Raw genomic sequence first — 14,783 nt, 5'->3', positions numbered from 1 at the left:
ATATGTAACTTTTAACTTCTTCTTCTACCTTTTAGATTATTTGACAATAATGGACTTACAGTTTTTGAAATTACCTTTTTGAGGGCTAGTCCTGTGAGTTAATTAGATAAATGTTTTTATTAGTCCTCACAGAAATCAATAATCTGAAATTTGTCAAATGTAAAAAAAATTGAATAAATAAGATATATATTTTTTTCTACCTTGACAATAGTTGACGTGAATTTTTCAAAATCATCCCTTTGAGGGCTGCTGGTGTTGGCAACTTTCATAATGTTTTCATTAGTACTCAACAGAAATAAATAGAGTGAAATTTGACGGTGTAAAATAAAGAAATGTAATATTTAACTTTTTCTACTTTTAATATTTATTAATAATTACGTGTAGTTTTCAAAATGATCTTTATGAGGGCTAGTCGAGTGGGTTAATTAGATAATGTCCTCAACAGAAATCAGTAGTCTGACATTTGACGATGTAATAAATGAAAACACACAAAGTATGTATAAAGTAAAGTATATCTGTATTTACATGTACATGTTGCTTCAACTTTTAAAAAGTCTGCCTGAAATGTATTTTATTTGCTTTTGGAAAAGATTTTTTTTTTCGCTAATGGAACTTGAGGACTAATTTATTTAAAAACAGTATCTAAAACTCCTTTCAAGCAATATGTATTCGTTTGCAAGACTCATGCTTTTATTGGGATGTGTTAGTCCATCAAAACTTTCAGACTAATGGAATTGATGTTTTAAGATAGAAATTTATTTTTTTAAATACACTTTTATTTTTATGTACCTATACATCATGCACATACAGTAGATTGACATTTTGACATGCATTAGATTTATTGTCGGACCAGATTGCAAACTGAAGTGCCAAATATTTTTAATAAGTTGAGTTATTCAAACTGTCAGACTATGGGAATATGTTAGAGTTTTAATATTGTAAAAATCAAAGGTCACAAGAATCCTGAAGCTGGAGATTACCAATGAAAATGATTAGTCAGCAGAGTATGTCAATCGGCGCGACATGAAAACTTGTGATACTGGAAGAATTTTTAGCAGAACTAACATCTAGCTTTGATTATATTTCATCACCTACAACACCCATCACTATTTTAGTGCATGTACGGTATAGTGCACTTTTCCTCCGTATGACTTTGAAATGAAAAATGAGATGAAATGGGGTTTAAGTTCCTACTGTTCTGCTCTGACTGAGCTAATGAAGATGGGCATATACCGTACAGTGTACTGTGAGGGGGAAATTTTGCATGGGCAGCTGCACTATGGCCTACTCTTATATCAAATTCCAACTGCCAAGGGATCTTTTACATGCATGACAATGTATACACAGGACAAGGGGAAACCAAACCGGAAAATCCCATCGAATTTTCTCGGCCAGTGCATGGAACGAACACGCAACCTACAGGACGAGATGGAATCATGAAGACAAGTAACTTGCTAAAGGTCTAAGCCATGCAGTGTATTGGTACTTGTACTTACATTGTTGCCGTTCCTTCAGACGTTTGTATAATCAGTTAGTTCAAAACATTGCTTCCCTAGTTAAATCTTGTTCCACCTTTCAGATCATACCTTGTAAATTCTTATATAACAGCAAAAATTTATTCTTTGATAAAATGAGAAAGATTTATTATCTTGTAGGGAAAAAACTCAAACTATTCACAGCAAGAATTCATTACATGGTGATATGTGCCTTTTGATAAATGAAATGTATTCTTTCGAAAGTTGGACTGATTTGTACCATGTTTTATCTTGTTTTAAACATTCAGTGCATCATCTATTTGTTTGTGATAATACACCTGCCTGTTAGGGTGCAATAGTCATTAGTGTTAACACAAGATGGCTTAAAGGTACCATACTGTATGTAGTTAATTAATATTCCACTGAAATTAATTGGTCATACTAGAGTAGTCTTTTCTATGACTGACAAAGTCAAACTGGGGAGCCATGGTGGGTAAATCGGTAAGACAATGGCTTGCTAATCCCTGCATTGGCCGAGAAAATTCATTGGGATTTTCTGACGTAGTTCCCCGTTGTCAGTGGTGTAGGACGAAGGGCCTGTCTAGTTGTTCGGATGGTATGAAAAACCGAGGTTCTGTGTATACATTGTCATGTATGTAAAAGATCCCCTGGCAGTTGGAATTCGATATAAGAGTAGGCCATAGTGCTGCTGCCTGGGCAAAATTCCCCCCATAGCACACTGTATGGCATATGCCCGTCTTCATTAGCATGCCATTTCATGTCCCTGAGAATACAAAAATGACAAAAAAATCAATCCTTTGAAATAAATCTCCTGATTCTAGATTCAAAACCTGAAAGAAGCACTTGAAGAGTTAATCCATTCACTGAGCTCTAGACTAATATATATTAACAAACAAGACTTAGTTGTCTTCTTCTCTAAAAGCAGTGCCACCGAAAATAGACTAGTACATATACACACAGTAGTTCTTTCTCTCCTGGTTTTAACTGTGAAACAGCTGAATAGTGTTTGTTGATTAGAATAGAGGAATAAAGTATTCACAGACTCTTAGTCTGTCACAAATCTTCTCCTGACACTAGATTCATAATGTAAGACAGGTAGAGTTCCCAGCTTTTTTTTATATTTATTTGATCTTATTTATATTTATCATGGCATTCAGGAAGAAGGTAGGCACACTGTTCATTCCGAATGGTTTTTGTATAATCATGGGAAAATGTTTAAACCTTGATCTTTGAAGTAAGCTAATGTCTTCCTAGACCTAAATGTACATAAATGCATCAAGCGTGCATAGATGAACCAGCGATGCAATTGTTGCACATTAAAATGCAATATATTATAGATAGTGCAGAAAAGGAATAAGTGTGTAAATTACATGTTAGTTTGTAGCTCTTTTTGTTATGCTTTAAATAAGTAAAGTTGTCAATGCAATATTTTGATACATGTAGTTCATTTTAGGTTAGATTCTTACTCTTTCTAATACACCTGCCTGATACCATTTTTCATTCTTAAACTTGTAGCTTAAATAAATATGTTTTACCTTACCTTTTTAGAAAAAATATTGAAGAATAATTATATGATTTGTGTTTACAAAGCACATTTTGGATATGTTCCATGTATTTGCGTCCGATATTATTATGTTATAATATAATTTTTTTTAAAATAAAGTTAAATAGTATGTTTGTTGTAAAACAGTACATATATGTGTTTTATTAATAGATTTTTGTAATGATTCCATGTACAGGTTAAATAGAACGTAATCTTGTTTAATTAATGGATTTTCCTGGTACTAATACAATTACTTACTGTTCATTAACTTAAGAAAATAGATTATATTTTTATTGTTGATTACTAGATGGAAGCCATATCGTGTACATTTAATGGTCTAAACAGATATATTAATATTATAGATTACTAAAACATGTGACCATCTTTATTTATAATAAACTCTATGTCAAAGAACAACCAAATAAACCTCTTAATGATGTTAGAATGGAATAGTGGAGTTAATATTTCCTCAAGACTTTACTTTATTCAGATTGTGACTTTAAACGTTTTGTTCTTTTTATTCACTTGAATAGTAATTATATTTTGATATTTAAATATTTCTTGTCATTGCTGATTGTGTGTTTATGTATCTTTACTCTCTATGGTTTTTAAGGATATCAATCATTATGTAAAATTTAGTAATATTATTACCGTACTTATGGTAACACTAACAATACAATTTTCTATAAAATTGTTAGTGTTATTTTAGAAATATTCTTTATATATTTTGACATTTTGGACTGGGGTGCTGTGTTCAAATACTGATGTGTGCTGCTGGTGTCTGTTGGAAACATGACATGTCTAGTGATTAGTTAAAACATGCCAACTATAAGTGTTGCTATAATTCTATACATGTATAGCATTGGAACATTATTGGTATTGACAGCTAGTTAAGTTAACTATTATTATAAAGATTATTTTAGAATGGTTTATGTTATTATATTAATCATTCTCTAAATACCATTTTTGATGAGATCACATGTACATCATTAATCCTTTGCTTCTGCTCTTCAATTGTTATTTGTTTATTGTCTCTGGGCAAGATCTGACCTTCTGTTTTCTGTAGTAGGACCAAATTAATTTCACCTTTTGGGGATAAACTCACAGTACACAGTAAATAGATTGATTATTTTATTTTAGATATGTATGACACTTCACAGTCTTTTTATGCAGTAGCAGGAAATACAGTTAATTTCATCCAAGAAATGGAATTTAGGTCTTTATTGACACAATACTTTGGTTATTCTTAGATTAACATGTGATTAATTATGTTATACTCATTGTTAGTGTTGCAGTGCTTGTGCTGAAAAATCTTCCCAGCAGTGTTTCTGCTTAGTCTTTATTTACTTCAACTGTGAAAATTTTATTTACTCTAAAGAGTCAGAGGCTCTTTAGACACATGCCAATGTGTTCAGTCAGGAGCATGTAATTGTCAGCTCTGTTGGTCCTAACCCTGACAGGCTAGAAGCGGCCCTGAATAATCCTGAGGTTCTTTTCAGCACATTGAGACAATTGAGACAATTTGTTTATTATGGCTTGGTTGGATGACAGTGCTAGCTGTTTCCGATACTATTTTTAATATTAACACAGCTTTTAGAAAAATACAATTTAGCTTATATAAATAATGTTGAGCGCTTTGAATAGACCATTTGTAATGGACAATAAAATTCTCTACCATTATATAATAAAACCAAATTTCTGGCCAGCTTTATAGTGTTCTGTCTTACAGTGTTTTATAAATAAACAAGCCAGACTGTTTGCCAGTATGTTGTAATTAAGAGATGGTTAATTAATACTAATATGCTTATCGTATTCGGCATCAAATCATGAACTAGATCTGCATGTATGATAGCAGACGTAGTTTAATTTATTAATGTATCATGACTCATATCGGTGAGAAAGATCTATTTGTTATAGTAAGCTTAACGCCAGAGTATTTGTATACTCTAGCTATTGGCTGTGGTACCAAAAAACTGATACCACATGTCCTGTATAGGCTTCCTGAACATTGACATTTCTCATACCAATTCCACTTCTGCTACTCTGTGTATTGTCATTCTTGTCTAGTTTTTTTGGCATCGTTTAATAAGCATGGCTAGGGGCCATTCACAAAATGTTTTATTTACCAGTATTCTGGAATACATGCTTTTTATTTTTTTGACTTAATTTAAGGTGTTACAATGTATGTGCAATTACATTTTATTTACAAACAAAAATTGTCTAAGTTATACAAACTTAATTCTGTATTTTGGAGCTAAAAAGTTGGACATTAAACCCATTTCAGTTAATTTCACTTCCGTATTTACCAAATACCAAATCATAAATTTTCAAAGGTTTTAGATAAGTTTGGTTAAAATAAGACCATTGCTGTGAAAATGCGCTGTGTAGAGCTAGTTTCATTGTCAATATAACTTGGTGTAGAACTGCCGGATTTATTACCAATAAAAAGTTAATACCAGAATTACTGGTACATGTAAGTTAGACAGAAGGTAGGTACTGAAGGTCAATATTCAACAGACAGTACTGACATACAACACATGGGTTACATCTTGTTGCACATTGTTACTTAGTTCGCTAGTCACAAATTTCGCTGTTCATTGAAGTACTAATTTCGTTTTACACCAAGACAGTCTTCCAAGTCTCAAAAGCAACTGAAAACTTGAAGAGAACATCCAAGCGTGGGCCAAGAACAACTTTGCAATTTTCCACTTGTCGGTCAGTGTACTTCTGTCTGCATCATCCAGGTTAATAAAGACAGGTAGTGTGTTATGAGGGTTATTTTGTCAGGACAAGTGTGCTACAGCACTAGCCTACAATTTTGAATTACAAATGTCAAGGGTTCTTAAATTTTACATACACATCAACTAGACGCTGTATCCTGCCAAGACCTCTGTCTTGCACCACAAATAAGGAGAAACTGTCCTCCTATGATGAACAATCTGAAATGTCGCTGCCATGACAAAATTCTCATTAAAAGCATTGCAATCACCAACGTAGAAAAAATAACTAATTTAGTCTTGAAATGATCAAAGTATTTTGTTGATGAAATGTTAAAATCTTATCCAATCTAATTAAGATACATGTATCTAATTTCTTAACCACTCTTTTCTTCTTTAATAAATAGGATATGACAATTGGGTGTTGATAGTTTATTGTGTTCCGTGGATTGTTGTATATACAAGTGTTGTTTATATTGATACAGTAGTTAGTCAGGTGTCAAAATAACCAATATATCATCTGACCTTCAAGATGTTGGTCAGCTTTCTACTAAATACCTTAAATTATACCTCTACCTTGAACTTTATATTACAGGGTTAGGCTTTCAATAAATCAGAAGTGTTAAATTGTCTTTTGAAATAGTGACTCATTCAATGGCTTATGCAGGATTTACATTTGCCAGGGAACAAATTTTAAAATTATTTAAATTGATATTAAAGGAATCTGTTTCCTCCCTAAACCTAAGACAGCTTTTGTGTGTTTATGGTTGAAGTCTTTAATAGAAAAATAAAATGATTATGCCAAAGAAGGCAACCATGGCCCAATGAAATAGAATGCTATAAATTGTATACCTTGATGTATTCAGTAGACATAATATGATGGTTTAGGGTGTACTTTTTTTTTTGGACATATATGTAAGATAAATTCAGAAATTCATTCATATTTTGATATATTTATTATCTTTCCTAACTTGGTGAACTATTTGTGTTTGGAACTATACCAGCAGCACTTGTAATGAGAGAATTATTAATATTACTATAATCTATACATCAACAATATCAAGTTAAAGATCTATTTCTACTACCCATATTTATATTGGCTCAACACTTGTTATTTTGAGTTGGCTTTGGATAAACAATCATGTGCCCAAATAAATGATAAAAACTTGCTTAAATGGTTAATTCAAAATATATGCATGCACCCAATATTCTTAATTAATGAAATTGAGATGAACTGATCTGTAAGAAATACTCATTAAATGTTTTGTTGAGCCATTCCAGATATATATTTCAGAGAATTAATCTGGTTTATTTGGGGTCAAGGTCTATTTCAAAACTTTATTTTATTCCTGTGCAACTATCTGAAGGTTCCTGGTACTCTTTCAAACATTCAGTTTCCATGCAGGGTTGTCCATAAGCTTCAAAATTTCATGCTATGTAAGTGCTTGCTGAAGTCACACTTTTTAAGTTATCATGGTTACCAAATCACTCATAAACATGTATTTGAAGAATGTCTGATATATAAATTTAGACATTTCCCAACAGTGCAATACATATACTTTGATTTGAAAATTTCAGACAAGGTAAATATATAAAAATCTGGTACTGCCCCTTTAAACCACAAGAAAAACTTGAAAACAAAGTTCATCCGTCAACTCATGGTTGTCATATAAACATCCATTGTTATTTTTTAGACTATTGTTTTTCTGAACTTGGCAGCAAATAATGTTTTCTTCTGTATCATTATAATACAATTGCACCCATTGTTGTACTGAGAAAGCCTTGACATAATTTTATAGTGCTGAATGGACTCAAACATATTAGAACCCTGTTAATACAATGATTCAGTTAAAGGAGCTAAATCGCTAACATTTGGGACCTACAAATTGACACAAGTGGGTTGCAACTCATATGATACTGATGTATTCAATGGTTTCCGTTTTTACTCTAATCCAAATTAGTTATGTTCCGCGAAATAAGCCAGCAGTCTCAATCGAATGCAAATTTCTAGCGCCTGGTTATTCCAGACTACATACGCCGTTTGGTTTGGTGCAATATGTCTAGCCTCGTTCCTCGAGTCTCTTGCTAGATTTGGGGCTGAAACGCATTATGGTACACGATTCGTGTACCAATGGTAAAATGTTTATTTTGTCTTAAATATTGGATATCAGAAGCCCATCTTTTTCCAGTAAGCTAAGATCACAGCATCAATGTTGATTTAAATTGACAAATAATTTTTTGTTTTCAATGTTGAAGATTTTGGATGATATTGAGTTAGAGACTTAGCTACTTTAAGTTTAACTGTTCTTTAACAGATGTTAATACTGTACATGCTAATTACTATGTACTTTTATTTCTTTGAGTTGAGAACAGTAATAAATTGCATTGAAATATTCTTGTGTCTGTTGATGAAATAATTCTCCTAAAGGATAAACATCTAGGTGGGAATAGTAATAAAATTTCATAGTAATATCATTGTACATATGTGTATTGAATGAATAATTGAATCAAGAGAAACTTTGAGTTGAGAATAATGATAACTGTTATTGTTTGCACTGATGTAGTTATTATTTAAGATCAACTCTCATTAAGGGTTGTCTTAAATATTCATCTTAATTCTTTTTCAGGAGATCTAACAGAAAATCGCTTCAAACAGAAAATACCTTTATATTATTTACTTGACATCTACTGCAATAAATAATGCTATAACTTCTAAAACAAACTTGTCTTAATCAAGTCAGATTTATTATTAAAGGGAAGTATATTTGTATATTGTTTTTTTCTGTTTTTTTTCAGACTGCGTTTACCCGAGAGGGGGTTGGTCGATTATGGAAAGAATTGATAACAGATGGAGAAGTAGCCGTTAGCAGTAACGACGGAATATTCAACAGTGCTGGAGCCCTCGCCAAAAAAGGTAAAAATCTTTCACAGTATTTTTCGACCTTCCACACTGCACAAAAAGAAAGGTACATGTGCGCCTTGCTAATGGTGATCCACTGAAAGAAATGGGAGCACTTCTTGTATTCTAAATAAATTTTGTTCAACCCTAGAGTTCACTAAAAGTACTCTTTAAACAACATTTTTAGTAATTGATCACATTAAAATAAACACAACAGTTCCATGGAAAACAATTACTATATTTTTTTTAATCAGAGCTATGTTTGAGCTAAGTAAATACAGTAATTATTTTCCATAGAAGTGTTGGGTTCACTAGAGCATCTTACAAATAAAGAATATGGCAACTTAGAAGTTCACCAGAACTAATCTCAGTGACTCATTGTTCATTCTTCTGTCTGTTTTAAAGCTTACCTGGTTTCAGGTTTTTCTCTTAAGTCTAGAGATTTATGACAGGTGAATATTAGTAGAAGTTAAAACCGTGTAAAAGATGTATATGAATGATTAGTCAAATACCTTACTGACCGACTTATATTATCATTAAAACAGATGGTCTTTTTTAAAAGATGCTTGGTGCAATTAGAGTACTTACTGATACTGTATTTACCCTAGAATCAGCTAATTAGTACACCCTCTTGGGGGTCAACGTACATGTAATATACATGTAGTGTTTGTGTTTTACTCTGACAAAAATATGTGTCCATTACAAACAACTGTAATTTAGACTGACCCCCATGATGTCATCTGTATGTCACTGTCTATTCAAATTATCCAATGAAATTGTTTGTTTTGGTTGTGGTTCCCCTGGTCAATGTGACAGGGCCCACGACCTTGCAAGTCACAAAATCTAGTCGTTCGGGGCAAAATGGTATACAGTATGCCTGTCTTGGTGCAGAACAGTAGGATGTTAAACCCCATTTCATTTCATCTGGATTTGCTATTCTTCAAAAGTTCCTATTATAGCTTCTAAAGAGTTCTAAATGGTGTCAAATTTACCTATCCATATTGTAGAACGAATTCTATTTCTGCTAGAGTATTTAAATTTGACCTGCGCCAGTACAGAAACGATGCAGTTAGTACATCTTATTTTCAGCTTTCTTTGCATCTTGGTTTACAGAAACTGCTCTTATTTTTGTTTCAAGAAACATATTTCTCTTGGTTGATTACCTTGATCTATCATCCCACTTCTGACACCATGTGACGTAAAACACATTTTTTTAGAGCATATTTTTAACACAGACACACCCCAAAACATTGGGATTATGCCATTAACTTGTGAAGTGTATTTTCTTTGAATGTGTTTTGATTTAATGCTTTGATAATGTAATCGTTTTTGTATATCCTCATAACTTAGACAATTTAAAATTTAATGGTTTATATAGATATTGATAATATAGCTAAATTTATACCTACATACACTACAGTAAATATTAGAATCATGTCTGGTTTGATCCCAGCGATCTTTTTATAGTCTATTTCCTTTGAGAATAATCATTAATAAACAGTGCAAGATATGCCACTGATGTCTGAGGGATTTTGATGTATAAAGTATTTTCTTCCTTCATGAATAAACTATGAAATTATGATTAAAGATCATACCATTGTACAATTAATGTTCCACAGCATAAAGATTTTCTGGGACTGGCATATTAAATCACCATTGCTACTTAATCATTTTGATTCATCTTCTTAGACATTGTGTAGAATCCTTGTTGAGATGTGGCTAATAATTATATTCCATATAATTTTGTCCTGTGAATATCCAGTTCATTTGTAAAATGCCATTGAAACAGTTTATTGTTATTAAGGGCCTGACAATGACAGTGTCTAGTCATTCGGATAGGACCAAAAAAAGGTCCTGTGACACTTTGGCATGCACAGAAAAAAACCTTGAGAAGGGCATATTGCACATCTGTCTTTATTATCCCAGTCGCTGCAGAACAGTAGGATGTCAAACCTTATTTAATTTTATTAATAGATTCAATATGCCAGTTAAACTGTTGAAACTTGGAAATTACATCAAATTATATGATCCTTGAAATGTGTTACATGTACGTGATATAATGAAATTTTGATGAATGCTTTCTGTTGGTACCAGAAAACGAAGAAAGAAACAAAACTGAATCTAATTGTAAAGAAAAGTATATTAATAGACAAAGTAATAATGTACTACATATTACCAGGTGTACATGTGGCAGTTTATTGACATTTCAAAGCAGAAATAGAAAAATAACTATCTTCTTTTTATTGTACCTTTGTACAATATATTGTTGTTAACAGGAATCGGAACCAGTGTACAATGTATATCTAGTAGCCTGGGGCCTATATGTGGAAGACCTTCAGATTTTCATTATAATTCTCATTATTTCTAGTGATTCTTATTCCATCATATTTTATATTTGACATTGTACCGGTACATGTACTTCTGCATGCACATTGATGTATTGACTAGGGATTTCCTTATTAATCCCACAGGCATTATGCCAGGTTTTGAAGCCAAGAGACTGTAGTACCCTAACCACCAAAGTAGTAAAAACCAATGACATTATCGGGTATCAAAATCTTCTGAAGCCATTTAATATTTCACAGATAGGAATAATTATATGTTATTCTGTGTGTACGATGAAAGAAATTATATATTATATTATTGACCAATTGATGTTGGACTTGTTATTGGATCAACGTGCGCTTACAGCCCATGGTCTGCCCAAAATTACAGCTCCCTCTAGAACCTGAAACTACCAAAATAATGTTAAAATCTATGAACTATTTAAGTTCTTTGGTGAGTTGGACGATCTCATAGTTATAAGCAGTAGTTTTTGGTTGGTTTGAAAATGAGTTTCGGAAGATAGTTTAAAGGACAGATTAGTTTTGACTTGTCTTCATATTGCATAGTAAAGTATATTTTTCTTATATAATCATAACGAAGGAGTATTGAAAGAAAACACTGCTTTGCTGCTTTACATTAGTTCAGATGCTTAAGTTGGTTTTAAGTGGTTAAGCTAGCATAAATTTACTGCTGTACAAGATGTGTTAAAACACAAGTGGTTGTTAAGCTATCACAACTTTACCGACATAAACATAAATGTGGGGAAAATAAATTGGTTTAAAATCAAACCTGTCTTCCATGAAGGCTATTTTTCCTATGAGAATGTATCTTTCCCATCTGTACAGGTCAGCTTTAATTGCCGACTCGAGACATGAACATTTCAATACATTTTGTGGAAATTGACAAGAGAAATATGCACATGTATACTTATAATTTACTATAACTTCTGACAATTGCTGCCTGAGCAGTTAAGTTTGTTCCGATATAATCTGTGTGAACCTGCTGCACTCCCCTGAGCAGATTTAGACTACCGTTTACGCTAACTTATTGTAATTTAGTTAATAATTCTATGACAATTAATATAAAGCAATCTCTTTATAAAACACTTGTTTGAAGTGTTAAGAAGTTTCCCGAATGAAATAAAGCAGATAACAAAAAGTGACAAATATTATTCACATATTTTTTTAGTGATGATAAATTTCATTCTGTTGTACTTCGAGTTGATTAATGGTTGAAAGATTCATAAAAAATTCATACAAGATTTATTGAAATGTTAAAAAGAATTTGTACATCTTTGCATCAGCAAGTCCCATCTCCATGATCCCAATCGGTAGAGAAAGGTAGGACGTTAAAACACCATTTCATTTCATTTTACTGCATCAGCAAGTACAGTACTGCAACCAGCTATTCTCAGTCAACACACAAATCTGGGTTTTGTTAAGTATTAATAGATCTCAGTAGGAGGCCCACCCACAACTCACATCAACTTGTATATTATAAGTACTTGTAGCTCAGGTGATTAATTGCTAAAAGTTACTACAAGATAGTTTGGAGTAGTTCTAAACTAGTTGAACAATATAAACAACCCAAGAACTTTTGACATTCTCAACAATAGATACAGGATAATGAAACTGGGTTTGTGTGCCAAAAACAGATGAATTAGGATAATGAAGTTTAAACAAAGGCTAATAGACTATGATTTTAATGAAGACAAATGATAGCTATTTAAAAACCAGAATATTGTGTTTTTTTAAAGATCCCAGCAAACAAAATTTGGAGTTTAAGATAAATTTCATCCAAATCAAATGGGAGATATTCATAATATCAATTCAAAATTTACACATACATGTAGCAAGGAAATTTTCAAAGATCTGGGGTGGGGGTGGTGGGTCTATAAAAGTAAGTAACAAAAAAACCTACATATAGATTGTAGAATCATTTATGTAGATGTCTTAAAACATTTGTTTATGATTAATTGGCTTCAGTTACATATCCTCAGAAACAGTGGTAAACTTAGAAAAATGAATTTGCAGATTTTAAAGTGAATTTTCTTTTTTTTTCTAAAATATGTCAACTAGCTATAACAATGAATATCTATAAATAGGAATGTTAAATAAGCTTAAAAGGTTTTATCACTTTAACCATGAAAATAAATCATGTCATATTTAAAATAGACTTCAACTTGAAACTTAATTCTGATCTTTAACAGCAACTAAACAACTACAGTTTTCAGAGAGTCTAGAATTTAGCATATTTGTATCACACCAGTGGATCTGTAGATTTAAATGGTATCTTTAATTTTGCACACAGGCAGCTAAATGGAATACGTCCCATTTTAACTCTATACTCAAAGAGTTTAAAATAGCAGTCCGAGTGGAGTTCAAAGGCACAGTCTATCCCATTAAAATGAAAAAGCTTATTGATTTTCAGCGATTTCCCAGAGTTATTTCCCTTTGTTACAAAATTTTTATACATGGTGCCTTAAAGGATGATCAAATCTTTCTGCAATTTATACTGGTTGTCTGTACTGTGGGAGAGAAAAAAAACGTATTCATTTTCTAAAATTTTCATTAATAACTTTCAAAGTTATTCCCCTTTGTTATGAAATCTTGTTAGCCCCTTAAAAGTTAATTATAGGCTTAAATGATGATCTGATGTTTTTGAAAATTTTTGATTTTTTTTATCTGATCACTTGTGACATGGTGGTATTGTTTTGTTTCCTGGAATGTATGTTTAGAAAGGCTGTTAATAGAAGTATAAGATGTAGGAAATGAATTATAGAAATGTTGTTAGAACCCTTGATCTTCGTATAAACTATAAAGTAGAGAAGTGTGAACATCTAGACAATGATATGATAAAACCATATTATTTGTTTATAGTTGTTAGATACCTGTTACTAGAAACTGGTTGCCACCTGTAGTTCATCTATACATCAGTACCCGATATTTTTATAGAACATTCAACATACATAGACAGTATCATACCTATTTATTGGTGTAGAAACCATAAAAATATATTCTTTTGATGTCTGAGGTTCTAATTACATCTCCATTGGTTTTATCCAATGACTGTAATGAGGAACAATAAATTTGTTGTTCAAATTATAAATATAACATTAATTGAAATGATATTGTACCATATCATCAATCCTGGAAATGGACCCATTTCTTTCTGACTCTTTGTAAGGATTTCTTTTCCATTGTTCTTTAAAAGATATTATTATTATAGCCAATATGACACCTACAGAGAGATAAATGCACCAGAGACACTTAGAACTGCATGAGCTAATTACAAATGACATTCTTCTTCATTATTTTATTTATTCTGAACTTACTTATAATTACTGGTAATAAAATTATATTTTCAGTTAGAATGAATTTTTAGGTTCGACTACATGTACATGATCTACAGTGTACATGTACATATTATTTGAAATATTGTGACAGTATTTGGTCCCAAATTTTTAACCTTCACTACAGATTGGCTTTGCTGTGAGATAGGGAAACACCAACAGTACATGTACATCAAATTTATTAACATGAAACTTAAAGATTCACAATGCAGCCACTTTTGTGAACCGTTTGAACAATTCAGTCTGGTAACCTATCTTTTTTTACCCATGCTTTTCTTTGTCAAATTCTTTTGCAAATTCATGACAGCAAGTTGGCAGTACAGAAGTTCTCCAGTAGTAGAAACCTGAGAATTGTTTTTCTATTTTTATTGAACTAGTTCTTTTTATGACGTCAGCATCTAAACTAATAATGTACATGTATGTTGACGTCAGATTTTGTTGGTGATATCGT

The 14,783-nt window shown here is 31.9% G+C and overlaps 1 protein-coding gene across 1 annotated transcript in view; it reads left to right on the top strand.

The window, feature by feature from the left end:
* The window catches only part of LOC126830930 (E3 ubiquitin-protein ligase HERC2), a 91,526-nt gene that overhangs the window by 9,534 nt on the left and 67,209 nt on the right, over positions 1 to 14,783 (top strand). The window contains exon 3 of the mRNA XM_050561444.2: positions 8,553 to 8,670. Coding sequence (XP_050417401.1) covers positions 8,553 to 8,670 — 118 coding nt within the window. The remainder of the gene's footprint in view (positions 1 to 8,552; positions 8,671 to 14,783) is intronic.

Source organism: Patella vulgata, chromosome 8 (assembly GCF_932274485.2).
Source record: "Patella vulgata chromosome 8, xgPatVulg1.2, whole genome shotgun sequence".
In the NCBI taxonomy this organism is placed as follows: Eukaryota; Metazoa; Mollusca; class Gastropoda; family Patellidae; genus Patella; species Patella vulgata.
The sequence above is the reverse complement of the archived record's forward strand: the minus strand, read 5'-3'. Positions and strand labels throughout refer to the sequence as shown.